The sequence below is a fragment of the Aptenodytes forsteri genome, unplaced genomic scaffold (assembly GCF_000699145.1).
Source record: "Aptenodytes forsteri isolate BGI_AS27 unplaced genomic scaffold, ASM69914v1 Scaffold404, whole genome shotgun sequence".
Lineage (NCBI taxonomy): Eukaryota > Metazoa > Chordata > Aves > Sphenisciformes > Spheniscidae > Aptenodytes > Aptenodytes forsteri.
Window position 1 is genome coordinate 4,400,426 of NW_008795629.1, and position 15,131 is coordinate 4,415,556.

The following is a 15,131-nucleotide window of genomic DNA, read 5'->3' on the forward strand; positions in this document are numbered from 1 at the left end:
CTCTACTGTATTATTATTATTATTATTATTATTATTATTATTATTATTATTTAATAAGCAAGGCTGGAAAGAAGGGTGTTTTTGTTTTGGTTTGTCTTGTTGGGGTTTTTTTAAGATTTGAAACTGAGATGGAGATTTAATGAAGCCAAAGTATATAGGAATGCTGTTTTGGATGGTTGTAGTAGCAGAGGAGGTGGCTTTGGCAGTAACAGTTGCTAGATTGTGTGGTGAGGCAAAGAGAAGTCTGTTTTAGACAAGCAGGAAAGGGGCGGGGGAGTAGAAAAAGAATGTCTGCAAGAGAGTCTGGAGCAAATTTGGGGGAGTTTTAAGAAAGAAAACTCTAGTGCTCAGAAAGGGAGCTTATGCTTTCCCCTGCATCCCCAGCACAGTATTTTTCACCAGCATAGTTTGCTCAATGTCATGACTCTCAGAATCCTGGGCGGAATGTGTAAAAGCAGTGACAAGTGAAAAAATTGCCCTACATAATATTGCCCACACAAGGGAAAATCAATACTGGCCAAACTGTGCTGTTTCTTGCTCTCATTTCAGTGGTTCCTAATTTCTTTTTACATTTCTCTTTTTAAAATAAAACTGTAGATGCTTTTATATTGTTTTAGAGGGGGTTTGTTGCTTTCTGTACTGTCCTTCGTTATTTCCACATACACTTTTTATATTTATTGCATTTGCATCCAGATAACTTGGACATGCTGCCCTCTGTTTTGTTGTTGTAGTAAAAAAAATAGTAGAAGTATGTCATGTCCATTCTAATTTTTCTGACAGAGATTAATTAGAACATAGAGAAATGATTCAAAATGTACACAAATCATTGTACAGTCTTGGTGTTAGTTGATAAGTTTTGATAGATAACTTTGGGTATTGGAAAAAAACCACAGTATTTACTTTAATTTTTCAGTCACTGCAAAAGTATCTGCAGCCAGCAATTTAAAACTATGTGCTTGATACATGTTTCTCATTGCTTTGTAAAAAGTATTACTTTTATCATTATTTCAAAAGCTGATGTTTAACAAATGTTAGTGGGCTAGGCAAAATTCAAGAGCTTTCAGGCTGAGCTTTCCCAGACGGAAGAAAAACAGTTAGGGCCTTAGTTCCTGACAATGCTTTTGTGTTGTTTTTTTCCTCTCCTGTTGATTATCTAATTATGGGTGTTTTCTTTGTGTATGTATGTCAAGTGGAACACGATCTCGATCAGATCGACTATATCGATAGCTGTGCCACAGAAGAGGAGGAGGAAGAGGTGAGGCAACCCAAGTGCATGGAGTCAGACAGCCTCAGCTCACAATTCATGGCATATATTGACCAGCGGCGAATCTCTAATGAGGTGGTGCTTTTACTTAAATTAGATAAATTTATATGCCCCAGGAAAGCCTTTGTGATGGTATTAATGCTTCTTGTCCTCAGAGGTTTTCTTTGTTTAAAAAAAAAAAAAAAAAAGTCTGATCTGGGGGAAGAACACAGTGTTGTGCTTTGTGGAGGGTCAAAGCTGGAGTGTTAAGCTGCTCCCAAGTGTCCTTTGGGATATGTGGAATAAGTTTAAGGCAGCCACACTGTTTTCCTGTCGTGTGGGTTCTTGCAAGCTCGTGCTTTAGGCATGTGTAAAGTAAATGGTTTTTCCAAAGGAGTGCTCTTTTCAGAAAACACTGAAGTTGATGCTTCCAACTGGTAATTGGTGATATCTAGAAAATTGTTAACCTTTACTTGGTAGTACTGAATATATACCAGCTTTCTCAAGGGAAAAACGTTGATTGTTATCAGCATAAAGATTTAGTACAGGAATTTTGCAACTCCATGAATTCGGCTGTTCATGTTGATTATAAGTTATTTGCCAGGAAACCCACTGTCTTGAGCATCCATTTTAAGTTTAGACTAACTTAAATATTCAGACTTTTCAGAAAGCCTACTATTTGCAGCAAACAATTTCTTTCTCTCTTACTGTTGAGCAAGGCTTGAACCCACAGGTACGGACTTGGATATGTATATAGTCCATATAGTCCTTTCTGAACAAAAAACATCATCTGTAGTTTCAGATAAACCTGACATGAAACTGTTCTCAGTCAGTAGAAGTATACAGTTAAATGAACAATAAGTAAGGTTAGACAGGTTAGAAGGTTCTCCAGGCAGCTTTTTACAAATGTCTAGAAACAGACATGAGTAGCTCTGGACATTGCCCTGTTTTCTCCTGTCACAGAAAAAAGGGGGGGGAGGGGGGCAAACTAGCCTCTCTTCTTTTTTCCCAACAAGTCTAAACAGTATCTTTTTCATTTTTGTTCTTGAGTATCTTTGTTTGAGCTGGTATGTAATACTTGCACTGGAATGCTGCATTTTAGAAATCTCAGTAACAGTAACTGCACTGTAATTCCTGAGAGTCAGGATGTGTGCACCCATTTCCCTGCAACTTACGGATGAAGTTTGTTTTCACATATTTTTTGACAGCATTCAGAATATACTATGCTAGTAATAGCTCCTTTAATTGATTGCTTACTGTATCCAAATGATGTCCTGGCGCAGACAAGGGCAATGAGTCCAGTAAAGGTACTGTCACTTTTCTTTAGCTCGTGTCATTTCATTGCTTTCTAGCTGCACAAGGATTAGTGTGCAACTGGAGTTGCTTTGAAATTGTATGAATGGCCAAAACTGGAAGACGCCTTTGTTCCAGTTGTAGCAGCCACTGCTGTGAACACGTGGAGAAAACTGTTCCCTGTTAAGTCGTTTGGACGGTACACTTCTGGAAAGTGTCCTCAGAAATCGAACCTATAGAAACAGATTTTCAGCCACATAATGTTTTCTTCTGTGTTCTATCAGTCTTAATTAATACCTATGTACACAGCTACACAGTTCAGTGGCTCACTGTACATACTACATGAATAACCTGTCTGAGAAAATCTTTGTGGTTGATATGCTTAAATGGTACCTATTGTGCTACGATTCAAAAGTGTCCTTTCAAAGTTTTGTGTGTTTTGAAGCAGAAAGATATTTGCTCTTTGAAGAAAGAAAAAAAAAAGTGGATCTTCAGTATTCATGTAGAAGCCTAGTCCCTATTTTGTCCACTTTATATTACTGTTTACTGTGTTTAAAATCAGTGACACAGATATCTGAAAGGTGCATTCATTTTGCAAATCTCATAAATTCAATATCAAATCACAAAAGCTGATGCCACTTGAAGCATAGACACAAGAGCAAAACTCAGAAAAGGCAACTATTGGCAGTACAACCCAAGGACTCTCTGCTGTAAATAGTGAAAAGACATTGATCAACATCAACAAAGCTATTCATAGGGATCTATCTATTCATAAAAATTAAACTGTTTGCTTTTAACTGAAGCAGTAGTTTCTCTAAAAAGATAATCCAAAATATTCTACTACTTAGGAAGGCTAACTGTATGCAATATAGCAACATACATACAGGTATGAGTGAAAAATGGCAAGTTAATCTTGAAAAGTTTCCATCTTCCTACATTAATGGGTATCAGTAAAAGTTTTAAAATAACACCAAGATCAGTATGTCTCTGTTCCCAATGGGTTAAATTATTTCATAGCTCAAATTAAGCCTAAGGTATTCTTATTCATCCCACGTGTTTCTTTCTTAGTCTCTCTGTGACCTGTCTTTAGGGCATCATAAGAGAGCTTCAGCTATTGTATCCTCTGAGAGTCCACACTGCATTGCTGTACACTTGTATATACATTCTTTGGAGCTTAACTCTACATTTCTTCTAGTGACATTAATTACCTTTTACCTACATTTACTTCTCTGCATGATTCTTAATAATGGAGGTTTTTAAACTCTTAAATTTATCAGTAGGCGTATTTAATGTTGAAACTAAAGTTTCTTTAAATCGTGGGGAAAAAATAAAAGTGAGCTTGCCTAGTTGGAAATTAACATCCCTGAGTTGTCTTTTGTGGTTCTTTGTCAGGTATTTTGAATACCAGTAGTTACAAATGTTGCTCTACAAAGAGATTCTTTGACATTGATGTACAGTATTCTGAATAAGTTGCTAACAGTCTTCTGTGTTATTTTGCTTAGGGCTCACCAGTAAAGCCTGTATCCATCAGGGAATTTCAGAGAACAGAGGATACAAGACGATATTTACATCAAAACAGGTAAGAATATGTGGTAACAGTAACTTTATCCAAAGTTTCATGATGAATGCAGAGCGCATATTTACTGAATGTGTTTAGAAAATGACATTGTTTTCTGTTGCTTCACCAGAAATGTGCATGGCACTTTATATAAGTTACTGTGCCAGATTAGGAATTTGCATTCTAATAATGGCAGTAACCAAAAAGCTTGGCTTTAAATCGGTTGGTTAAAGAAATCTGCCAAATTATTAAAGTGTATACTTTTAAACTGATTTAATATCTGCTTTTCTTATTTAATTTGTGCTTTGATGAAATAGTTTACTTAAGCTATATTACAGAAAGGACAGGAGGGATAAACGTACTGCAGGTTTAGGGGAAGCATAAAGAGAGTACTGTGGAGTATCTGATGTGCTAGGAGGTCACATTCTTGGTGGACTCTTGGTACCTGTAGTACTGTGCAGGTTTAATTTAATTGTGCTTTTCTATGCCATAATCATGAGCTTACATCACGGGAAGAAGGGATAGAGTAGGCATCAATGCTGAAAACAGGTTGCTTAGTTGAACAAAGTAGACTTTTTTGAATTATGTGCATACTCTTTAATGATTGCTTGGCTTATTGGAGGGAATGCTTATCCATAAAATATGGGTCAGAGTTGGACAGAATATAAATGAGGTGGTTAGGTTTGAAAAGAGATTTTTGGGTGTCTGGGTAAAAGAACAGAAGATAAGCAAATGTATAGCTTCTTGCTAATGAAACTAAAATAAAAATTGATAGAACCTTTAATATGCTATTGAAGCATTCCAGTATTCTGTGGAGTGAAAGTGAATGTGCAAGGACTCACTGGAAAACGAGCTCAACTGTACTAGAAATGTAAAAAAAAAAAAAAAAAAAAAGGCGCTAGCAAAAAGAATGTCATTACTTACACTGTCAGTAGAAATTAATTTTTAATGGCATTCTAAAATGGTGTTGAAAGAGAAAATGAAATCAAGAATAGCGTGTAAATTTTTCCAGAGTTATGGCAACATTTTAATAGGCATTTTGAAATGTGCAGTAAATGTGCAGATACAGTAGCTGTACTGATATAAAGGAAGGTAACTCCTTTAGCATATATCAGCATTCTTTATCCTGTAGGGTCTACAGGTAAGGCATAAAATAATACAGCAGTCTGACGTGTTCTCCCCAAATAAAGTGAGTGCTTGTGGTTTGAAAGACTGATTTTTTTGTTTGTTTTTCTATTTGAATATTTGTGGTCAACATGGAAACAGACTTCACAAACACTGGATTCCATAGTATATCTGAAGGAAATAAGACAAGAGAAGGCTAGTTAGCCAGGAGAGAGCTGCTGTTTACACAGATTTTAATGATAAAGGAAATTGTATCCAATGCTCTCAAAATTTAACTTAAGGATGGCAGTGGATCTTCATGCGGAAGTAGTTAATCAACAATCTAAATGAATTGTAGTTTATTCATACTATGCTGCAGCAGAGTGAAATTCTTAATGAGGCACTAAAAACAGGTCATACTGTTGTTGTTGCCTTCAAAATTGTGGAAAAATAGCCATATGACAATGAGTAACTTTTTGTATTTTAAGCTTGTATTAGTCAAATATTTCATTTGTGGCAACCCCAAGCTGTAAACTGCTTCCACAATAATTCTGTGCAAATGCCTTGGCAGGCAGCCTCTGTTGTTTTTTTTCTTCAGCATGCTGGAGCCATTAAAACTCTTAGAGTTGAATGTAATGCAGAGTTCATCTCAAGAGTACTTACATTAGTTGATTCAATTCAGTAAACACAGTTTGTGCCTCTGGACAGACTGTGGTGCATTCCTGATGCAACAAAGCTGTGTGTACTCTGGTCTGAATACACTTCTTGGCACTCAGTTGAACCCAGTCCTGTCTGTTCAAAACAGCACAGTCATGGATTTGTCATGTGCATCAGTGCTAATTCAAGTAACAGAGGAGACCTGTAGCGTATGGGTCTTCCACATCTCTTAAGTGTCTCCGTGAAGAATAGGTAATAAGTCTACACACAGGCAGCATGACTGAACATTTTTTGGAAGCGCATTGGAAAGTGTCTCTATTCCATAGTTGCCCCAGGAGTGAAGGTTGCAGAGTCCAGGCTGTCAAGAGTAAGCTACTCAGTCTCCATCAACTTTCTTTCTAGGAAGCGACGTGGCAGGGAACATGCTGTAGACTGTAGACCTTGGGAATTGTTTCAGTGCTAGCAGCTGCCTTCTAGCAAAGAACTGACTGCAAAATTTCTCTTTTATTGTTGATATGATGGATAAGAGACAGATCGGTTATTTCTGACTTTGATGGCTTGTATCACTGACAGAAAGTCATCACTTGATTGCTGAAGTGAGCAGATTTGTTCTGAAAATATCAGAGGATGTTTAAAAATAATTCTGTTCTTTCCAGAGCAGAATAAGGGCCACAATAACCAGAACATAGTCCTAAGAGAGAGAGTCTTTGTGTATTTTGAAACCATTGTTAAGCAAGTTACAGTTATTTGATTATGAACAGCAGTAATTGTGATCTGACTTGATATCACAACGTGATTTCTTTAGTCATCCTAAATTTCACCTTTGTGGTTATCTGAAGCTAATTGTCTAGGCAATTACTCTTACAAAACCAGCTGTAATCTAGAGAAGAATTCATCTGACAGTAGTTTATATGCATCAGTGGCCAATCCCTCTTCCACCTGGTGTTTACCCGCAGGGATACTGATGAATTACGAAGACCTGAAACTCTAAATTTGATGCAGGACAGAGAGCGTCACCAAGTACTAAGGAGTTATGTGGACAGGACAGAGAGGTAGGGAAAAGAAACATATAGTTTCTACTGATTAATTTTTTTTTTTTTTTTCCCCCTCCCCCTCCCCCCTCCCTAAATAACCAGTAGCCAGTTGCTCCTCTAAATGAGGATCATCTGAAAAGTTCCTGGATTGGTTACTTAACCAGCTCTTAGAGAATGGGTATAAAGTACTGGGTATCTCAATGTAATAGGCCAAATGTACAATCCCATTGGTACATCTTGAGCTGTAGAAAAATTTTATCACAATTCAGGAGAAGAGATAGAAATGACTGCACAAAATCTGTCATGCACAATGAGTTAAATCGTTATCGCAGCAGTTGGTTTAACAGCTTTGTTTACTAAGCAGTTACTCTTCTGATTTGATGAGATACTTGTGTGTCGCTGACAACTCATGTATGAAAATTTGTTTATATTTGAGATAAAAAGTATACTTACTCTCTGTTTTTCCATTTGTCAGACCTCTGGCTGATTCACCTTACTTCCTCTCTCTATCAAGTCACCACAGTCAGGTAAGACATTGAACTCTACTATTTTATTCTTTTGGATGAGTTTGATGCAAAACCAAACGTAGGTTAGCTGTAAGACATGGACTGTTTCTCCATAACCCATCTGTTTTATCCTGTGTAGCTCTGTCTTTACAGCCTGGTGCACTGTTTTGTTCCAGGTGCCTAATACAGATCCCGAGCTGCACCGCAGACACATAGAGCGTACCCGTCGGGAGGCCCAGCTAGCAGCGCTTCAGTACGAGGAGGAGAGGATGAGAACAAAACAGATCCAGAGAGAAGCTGTCCTTGACTTTGTTAAGGTACCTCCTTTTAGTACCTATTCAACACTTTATCTTTTCTGAATCCCTCAATGAAAATTAATTACCAAGGTCATTAATACTTGTATGTTGCACTCTTGAGCATGCATGGCACTTTATAAAGAAAACGGAGAAACAGCATTTAATTCCATTCAATGTTGGTGCTGTAGCTTAACATAGAGAAGACTAGAACTGGGGACGAATACGGAAGAGATTTACCCAAAATATGATTGGTGAAAAGAATCGTGTTTTTACATAGTCCACCTCATTCTCTCAATTTTTCATTTGTATAGGTGTGACAGGATTGGTATAAGAAAGAAGGGGTCTTTATTTGAGAAGGTGTAGAGGCAATTTAATTTTGAAGACAAATTTGGCAGAGAAGAAATCAAACATGCACACAAGAAGATAATGTTGCCTGATCTGTCTTGGTATTTTATGATGATTTTATGATTTTATAAATAAGTTACCTCCAGGTAAAGCATGGGTGCAAATTTATGGTACATCAGATACTCTGTGGACACTGTGTCTTCGCTTTCTTTTTCACTGCAGTCAGTATGAAGTAGTCTGCTGCTTAACATGCAAACTTGTTTATATGCTAACTGTCTTAAATTTATTTTACTGTTTACTGCTCTGGTGACCTACCCAAATCTCACCAACACAAATTTAATAAATGTTATAGTTAATATTTTGGGCTTAGGGTGGTCTGCAGAGAGGAAAAGAATGTTATATTGCATTTATGTAATGTATAAAGTTAGTTTAGAAAAAGGTTTTTAGCTGCCTGAAACTAGGCTTTTCATTAGCACCAACTAATCTTGGGCCCCTGGCGATGTTTTGTAGAAAAGCTGCTTTTATTAAAGATTCAGCTCAGTCTTTCAGTTAAAGACTTTAGATGTTTATGATGCATTTTGTTCATTGATGAGCCGTTTAGGTTTTTTGGGGGTTTTGTTTTTCTTCTGTTGCTTTTGTTATTCATGAGGGCTTTATTCTCAGCAATTAAATTCCTCCCCTGGGTTATATTTTGGGTTTATTATGCATCTTTAATACGCAAAAACAATTTGGGTTTTTTGTTTTTGTATGGAATAAAGGCTGGTTTTTTACTAGTAATATCAGTGAAGTTTCAGCTCAGTGGAAACTTGAAATTTCCCCAATGCATGTTTTATTTAAAAACTAAGACTTCTTGTGTTTTAAAACACTTCTAAATTATGCTGGTTTGTTCTGAGCTTTTGTTTCTCTGTCACGTTCTTTTAAATTTGTCTTTCATTTTTCCTTTTTCTCTATAGCAAAAAGCATCCTTAAGTCCTCAGAAGCAAAGTCCTCTGGATAGTGAGGTAAGAGTCCAATAAGAGTATTTCTAGGGATGTCAGCACCTGAATTCTTAGCGCTCTCCATCAGAGATATTTTCCTGATTATGGAGAACTCTTCAGGACTGGGTTATAGCATAGCTTTTTCACACTTCTTATTAAGCCTTGGGTTGGGGTTTTTTTGCTTATGGGACCAGTCTAATATTTCCTTCTGTTCATGTAGATTGCCTGTCTGAGTGTGGTTTTTTTCTTGTATGTTTCCTATGTTCTATAGAGAAAATACTTTTCACATTCCATTTTAAGACGCTCCTTGCGAGCAGTACCGTTCACTTTCTAACGGGAGTATTCAGACAAGTTATTGTGTTGCAGTCATCCTTCATTGATCAGTTTTCTCCCAGTTTCCTATCATTAGATCACCAGTTATCCCAGAAAGATTAAGCATTAGAATTTTGAGGGCTATCAGAAAAAGAAATAAATTTTTAAAAAGTTTTATTCTAATGTAGTTTTATAATCAAAACCAGTAAGTCAGTAGGGAACACAAATCATACAAGGCTCAGTCTTCTAGAATATACAGAGCTGAGCCAATGACATCTGCTCTCTGCATCAGGTTTCTGCATAGTAATGGCTCTTCCACTGCTTGCCATACCCACTTTCCTCCAGGGGAAGAGAAATCACTTGGCAGTGTTAATCAGATCAAAACTTTTAATGATATAATAAATATAAATAGTTCTGTAGCAGCATTTTCCAACTAACTCTTTTTTGAGTTACATGGGGTAATTGAAATAGTTTTTGCTCCTTTTCCTTCTTAATGTTCTGTTCTTAACTTATTCTTTTTAAGGGTCCTTGTTCTACCACAGTAGGAACTGTGAATACGTAGTTGTCTGTATTTGCTTGAGACAACACAGAAAGCAATTGATTCCTTAGGTAATACGAATACACTGCAATTCGTGGGTCATGTGGCTATATATTCCTACAGAGTTGCATATACTTTATGGATTTTTTTAAAAAAAGCCTCACCATGCTATAAACAAGCAGTACGTGTTCCAAAATTTCTGTCTGTTCACATACCATGTGTTTCTGACATTCTGTGTGTTTCTGACATTACTCCATCTCTCCCACCTCCCAGTGTCCCTTTCCATCCAGAAGGTCTCAGCATACTGATGATAGTGCCTTGTTAGTGGTAAGATCCTGCACGTAATGGCCTTTTTATGTGGCAGACTCTAGAGCCTAGAAATAACAACATGTTATGATTGTCTCAGATTAGATCAACTATTTTAGAGCTAATCTAAATAGCATAAAACATGAGCATCTTTGAAAAGTGGCTTAGCTGTGAGCTTTAATAGCATGAATATGTTGATACTTGTACTGTCAGCCATTTGTTAATAATATAGTGAAGTTTTTCCACAAAATAATTACTGCTTATCTTTTGCTGAGAGCAGAAGAAAATTACTGATAGTAAAGAACAGCTTCTAAAATTCAAAATTCACCTCTAGTTGTTCTGGTTTGATTCCTTCTCCGTTTAGCTTGCTTCCTAATTGATGTGCTCTTCAGTGTCAAGTAAGCAATTCTAATGCTTTGAGTACAGCCGCCTTCTTTAACTTGTTTGCATCCTGCACATGGTGGTTAGAAATACTTAGTATCTCGGTAACCATATCATAGCACAGGGAAAAACTTCTCTACATTTGAATGCTACAAGTCATGAAATATTCCTCATACCTTTTTATTGTTTATCGATGAAGATGTCTTAAAAATAATCTATTTTGAACACTTAGCAAAAATAAAAACATTTATATACTGACTTCATGTTTTATGCTATTTCTTCCTTTATGGCATCTTAGTGATGTAGCATAATTAAAGAATATAATTAATGCCATAACCCATGTCTATAAAAGAAAAAGACACCGATTTGCCTGCTGTTGCATGACTGCATGCCTGGGATTTATTTTCTTAATTCATGTGCTTCCATTATCTGCCTAAATTTTCTTTAGGCAGTGCTCTCAGAATATCTCTCTCCAGAACATGTTGGTCAAGACATTTACTGTCTCTTTATTCAGACTTTTTGGGTTTCCTGCTTTCACGTGACTAGCACTGTGTGGGAGAAGAAGAAAGCTTCTAATATTAGAGAGAGATATAGTTGTGATCATGCATGTGCCTGTTTAGAGAAATCACAATCAATTAGCACAATAAAAATGTGCTTTCATATTTAGCTAATAAGAAACAGGAGAATAGCAGTGGTTTGGGTTAAGTGTTAATATTCTGTTGTCAGTGAATTCATCTTTGGAATTTTAAAGGTACCTTTAAGGACCCCATTTCTATTTGTGTGATCCCATGACACTTGTTGTAAATTAATATGTAGAATTTTATGTTACATGACTTGGAATTTTCAGAAATTATTTTGAAACTGGCTTCCATCACTGTTTGTTTCCTTTGTGTCTTTAACCAAGTTACATCCTTGCACTTCACAAAAAAGTGGACAGGCTGGTAGGGAAAGATTGAACTAGATTTGAAAGCAATCATTTCTCTAGTCATTTTTCTTTTGATTCCCTGCTCTTTTCAGCAGCACTAAACTATAATAGTATATGAAATACTGGGTTTTCTGATCTGCTGAAGTATGATCTGCAGCTCTATTTTGTAGTGAAAATACACACTGTGTCTGATGATGACATATGCCAGGGCAGCTGTTTCTGGCAATTATTGTAACTGGAACATTAAGCCCAGGCTAGCTCATGAATTTGTAGCATTTTTGTGTCCACAAATGTATTTTGTATGGTAAAAACTTGTTCAACAACAAGGAAATGCTCATTAGGTTGCTTTAAAAAAAAAAAAGTCTGTCATAAGAGTTGACAATACTTTTACTTTTTTATATTCTATTGCATTTCATTTGACATTTTCCCTGTCCTTATGGATTTGAAATTTAGCTAGGTCTAATTTCTGAGGATGTTTTTTTTCCTCCACCAAAGTATAGAGGTATTTCATATCAAAATTCTATTTGCTAATGGCAGTTTTTAGTACACATTTTCCATTTTCATAGTTTCCTCTTTCTTTTTCTCTCTTTGCATAAAGACTGCATGCAGTAGTGTAAACTTTACCTTACAAAACTTTTGGACATTGAAACTTGCAGATAGGCTAGTTTAACTAAAAAAAAAAAAAAAAAAAAAATCTGCTAGATCTTCCACTGATTGTTCTAGCTTTATGGTGTGGGAATAACACTTCGTGGCAAAACAGAATATTACATAGAGGTATAGTAAAGATCTTTTGTTCAGCATTTCCCTTGTTAATCAAAGCTCTCTAAACTGAGCAGTTGCTTTTCTTTTGCTCCAAACAATGTTTTCAGCTCAGATGTAAGGAAAAGATTAAAAAAGTAGTAAGTCTAATATGTAATTAGAAAGCAAGTGAGCTTTCTTTTATTTTACTACTTCCCTCTTCTGGTATTGTTACTGTTTTAACAAAAATTTTCTTAAACCCAAAATTTAAGTTGTGAATCTTCTTACATCATGTTTCTTTTTGGTCTTCTCCTTGTTGTCTTTTATCACTAATTAAAATTAAAATATATTCACATTGCACAGGTTATTCTGACTGTTTCCTTCTGTTTGTAAACAATTTCAGGACAGTCTGTCTGAACTCACAAAATGACTACCCGTACTTTCTATGAATGTTAATAGTTCAGTTTAGTTGTACGTTTCTTCTACTCTACATACCTGTGATTTGAAGTGGAGTTTGGCTGTAGTACTTCATTGCACACTGTGGTGGATTTCTTTCTGTTGACTTGTAATAGCCAGACTAACCGAAATGTTGCTGAAGAAATGTAATCACTGGCCTTTCTGAGAAAATGTGCTATATACCTCAAAGTTTTATATTAATAAGTCATATCCTGCTTGCTATTCTCACAAGGGTAGTCCCATTCGTTACAATTGAGATTGCTTGTTGAGATAGTATCAGGGCTTCAGACTTGGCTAATGATTTCAGCCTTTATTGTTTATGAATCTCATTTCTCCCCAAATATCTTCTTGTTTTCTCTCACGCTGTCCCTTACAAGGTGAGTACTATGGAAGGAAAAAAAACCCAAAGCATCCTCTCAAACTGCTGCTCAATTTCTCTGTTGTGAAGCCCGTGAAATACTTGATAAGCATCAGGCAGCTGGTGTGACCTCTTCCTTTCATGAGCTTTGTCTCGTTGCTGCCTTGTGCTCCCTTCATTGCGTTGTGTTTTCTTATTGTGGTCTCAAAAATGGCCTGAGGCCATCGTGTTACTCTTAGCACGTGGGATCTCTGAAACTTTTCAAGTTAAGTCTTTTAGGCACCAGTGTGTTACAAATAATAATGGTATGGTAAAGTAAGCAGGACGTGAATTATGCTAACTTGTACCCTGGAGTTTTCTCTCAGACCATTGGCATCCATTTGTGTATTCAAATGTTTAATAATCAAATTCCCTTAAAATATCCTTATTTGGTTCGTGCAGAGTTCTGGTTGGGCTCTGCTTTGGCAGACCCTGTATCTACAGTTGTTTCTGGCACAGGGAGATTTCTCTGACCTAGAGGCCAAGTGCAGCATGTGCAGTAGGGTGTTGTAAGCCTGAATTGCAGCATTCTGGTTGTGGCTACCTTTTCTTACAGTCGTTCTTTGCCTCACTTCTTCCTTTCTTCCCTCTCTTTCTTTCCTTGCTGTCCCTGACAGAATGGCTTTGAGCCTCTCTTTGTGTTTGAGATTGACAATAACACCAATACCATTAAAAGAAGGCCAGGGACTCGCAAACAGGTGAAGAGCATGCAGTGTGTTGCTGTTGTGATTGTCCTACCCTGTGGTGTGCCGTGTTCCCCTTCCCTTCGCCCACTGCTGGGTACGTGGATTGTGACAACTTGTTGTTAGTCTGCGTTAAGGTTGTCTTGCTCTTTTCATACAGGCATAAACAGTTATGTTAATGGTACAGACCACCTACTTCTGTTTTATTTTACTGTTCTCATATACTAGCTAATGTTTTGCTTAAGTCAAGTGATATTTTGGAACTCTTTAAAACAAACAAACAAAAAAAACCCATGGTTTTTGCTCTGCACTGCTGTGGAGAAAGAGGCTGTCTTGAGGATCAGCAGTTAAGTCTGCGGAGGGCCTAAAGATGTTTGTATTTAAGGCTTGCCCTGAGTATAACCTCTCCTTCTAGTCCTTCCTGGCTGTACTGTTCTGAAGTGGCAGAATAGTTGCAAATTGGTTAAATACTAACACTCCTAGGTGTGTCGTACACATCTGCAGAGTTTCTAGGTGTCATTTGGTGTTCTTTTCCTGTGCTGAACTGCCACTTTGCTATTTGAATGCTGTTTCAGAAAGCATAGTTTCATTCTTGAGCCATTCAGTCCTCAAATGTTAATGTTTTGATTGTGCTTTCGATAAGACACAGAATTTGGCCTTCTAGATCCATCTGTCAGTGACAGATTGGCATGCTAGAGCTCCTGTTCTGTAAACATGAAAAGTTGTTTATTTGGTTGGTTTTGATACTGGTTATAATTGAAATTTGGCTACACTTTTTGTGACAACACTGTAAATCTTCACGCTGACATCTTTCCCGAGAGCTAGATTCCACCCACAGAATCTTATTTACTTTGTGCGTAATTCACAAGGAATCAGCATTAGGTGTTTGTGGCAGACACCGTGTGTATTCTTGAGCCCATTAGATGTGGGTTTCTCTGATTTTTACAAAGTTGATACGAAAATAACTTACTAAAAATGCATAACATACTTGAAACGTTAAAAAGAAAGCTATTTATTTTGAATAGTGGCTCAAAATGTACTGTTGTAGGGTAAAATTTCCTTTTGTCTGATGGCATAGGTGTTACATTAGGTGTTACTAAAGAAGCTTTTACCTCACTTACTGTTCTCAGTTCTGCTTTTGATGTCACTGTGGTGTGTGTAAAAGAAACATCGCACCTCCCAAGCTTATTAGCCAGAAAGTTCAGGAGGGTAGGAAGGCTTTAACTGTGGTTCAGCAAGTATGGTATCTGTTGCCTGTTGAGTGTTTCTGAGGATGTGATCATGATCACCTCTTCCTTTTTAACTTGTCTACTGCATTCCACCTTTGTGCATGACCTATCAGCCGTTTGCTAACACTGCTACTGCCTTCTCTTTCTTTCTGC

The 15,131-nt window shown here is 36.9% G+C and overlaps 1 protein-coding gene across 1 annotated transcript in view; it reads left to right on the top strand.

The window, feature by feature from the left end:
- The window catches only part of LRCH3 (leucine rich repeats and calponin homology domain containing 3), a 52,504-nt gene that overhangs the window by 26,296 nt on the left and 11,077 nt on the right, over positions 1-15,131 (top strand). The window contains exons 9-16 of the mRNA XM_019472870.1: positions 1,191-1,339; positions 4,039-4,115; positions 6,812-6,907; positions 7,365-7,416; positions 7,572-7,712; positions 8,990-9,037; positions 10,137-10,190; positions 13,684-13,764. Coding sequence (XP_019328415.1) covers positions 1,191-1,339; positions 4,039-4,115; positions 6,812-6,907; positions 7,365-7,416; positions 7,572-7,712; positions 8,990-9,037; positions 10,137-10,190; positions 13,684-13,764 — 698 coding nt within the window. The remainder of the gene's footprint in view (positions 1-1,190; positions 1,340-4,038; positions 4,116-6,811; positions 6,908-7,364; positions 7,417-7,571; positions 7,713-8,989; positions 9,038-10,136; positions 10,191-13,683; positions 13,765-15,131) is intronic.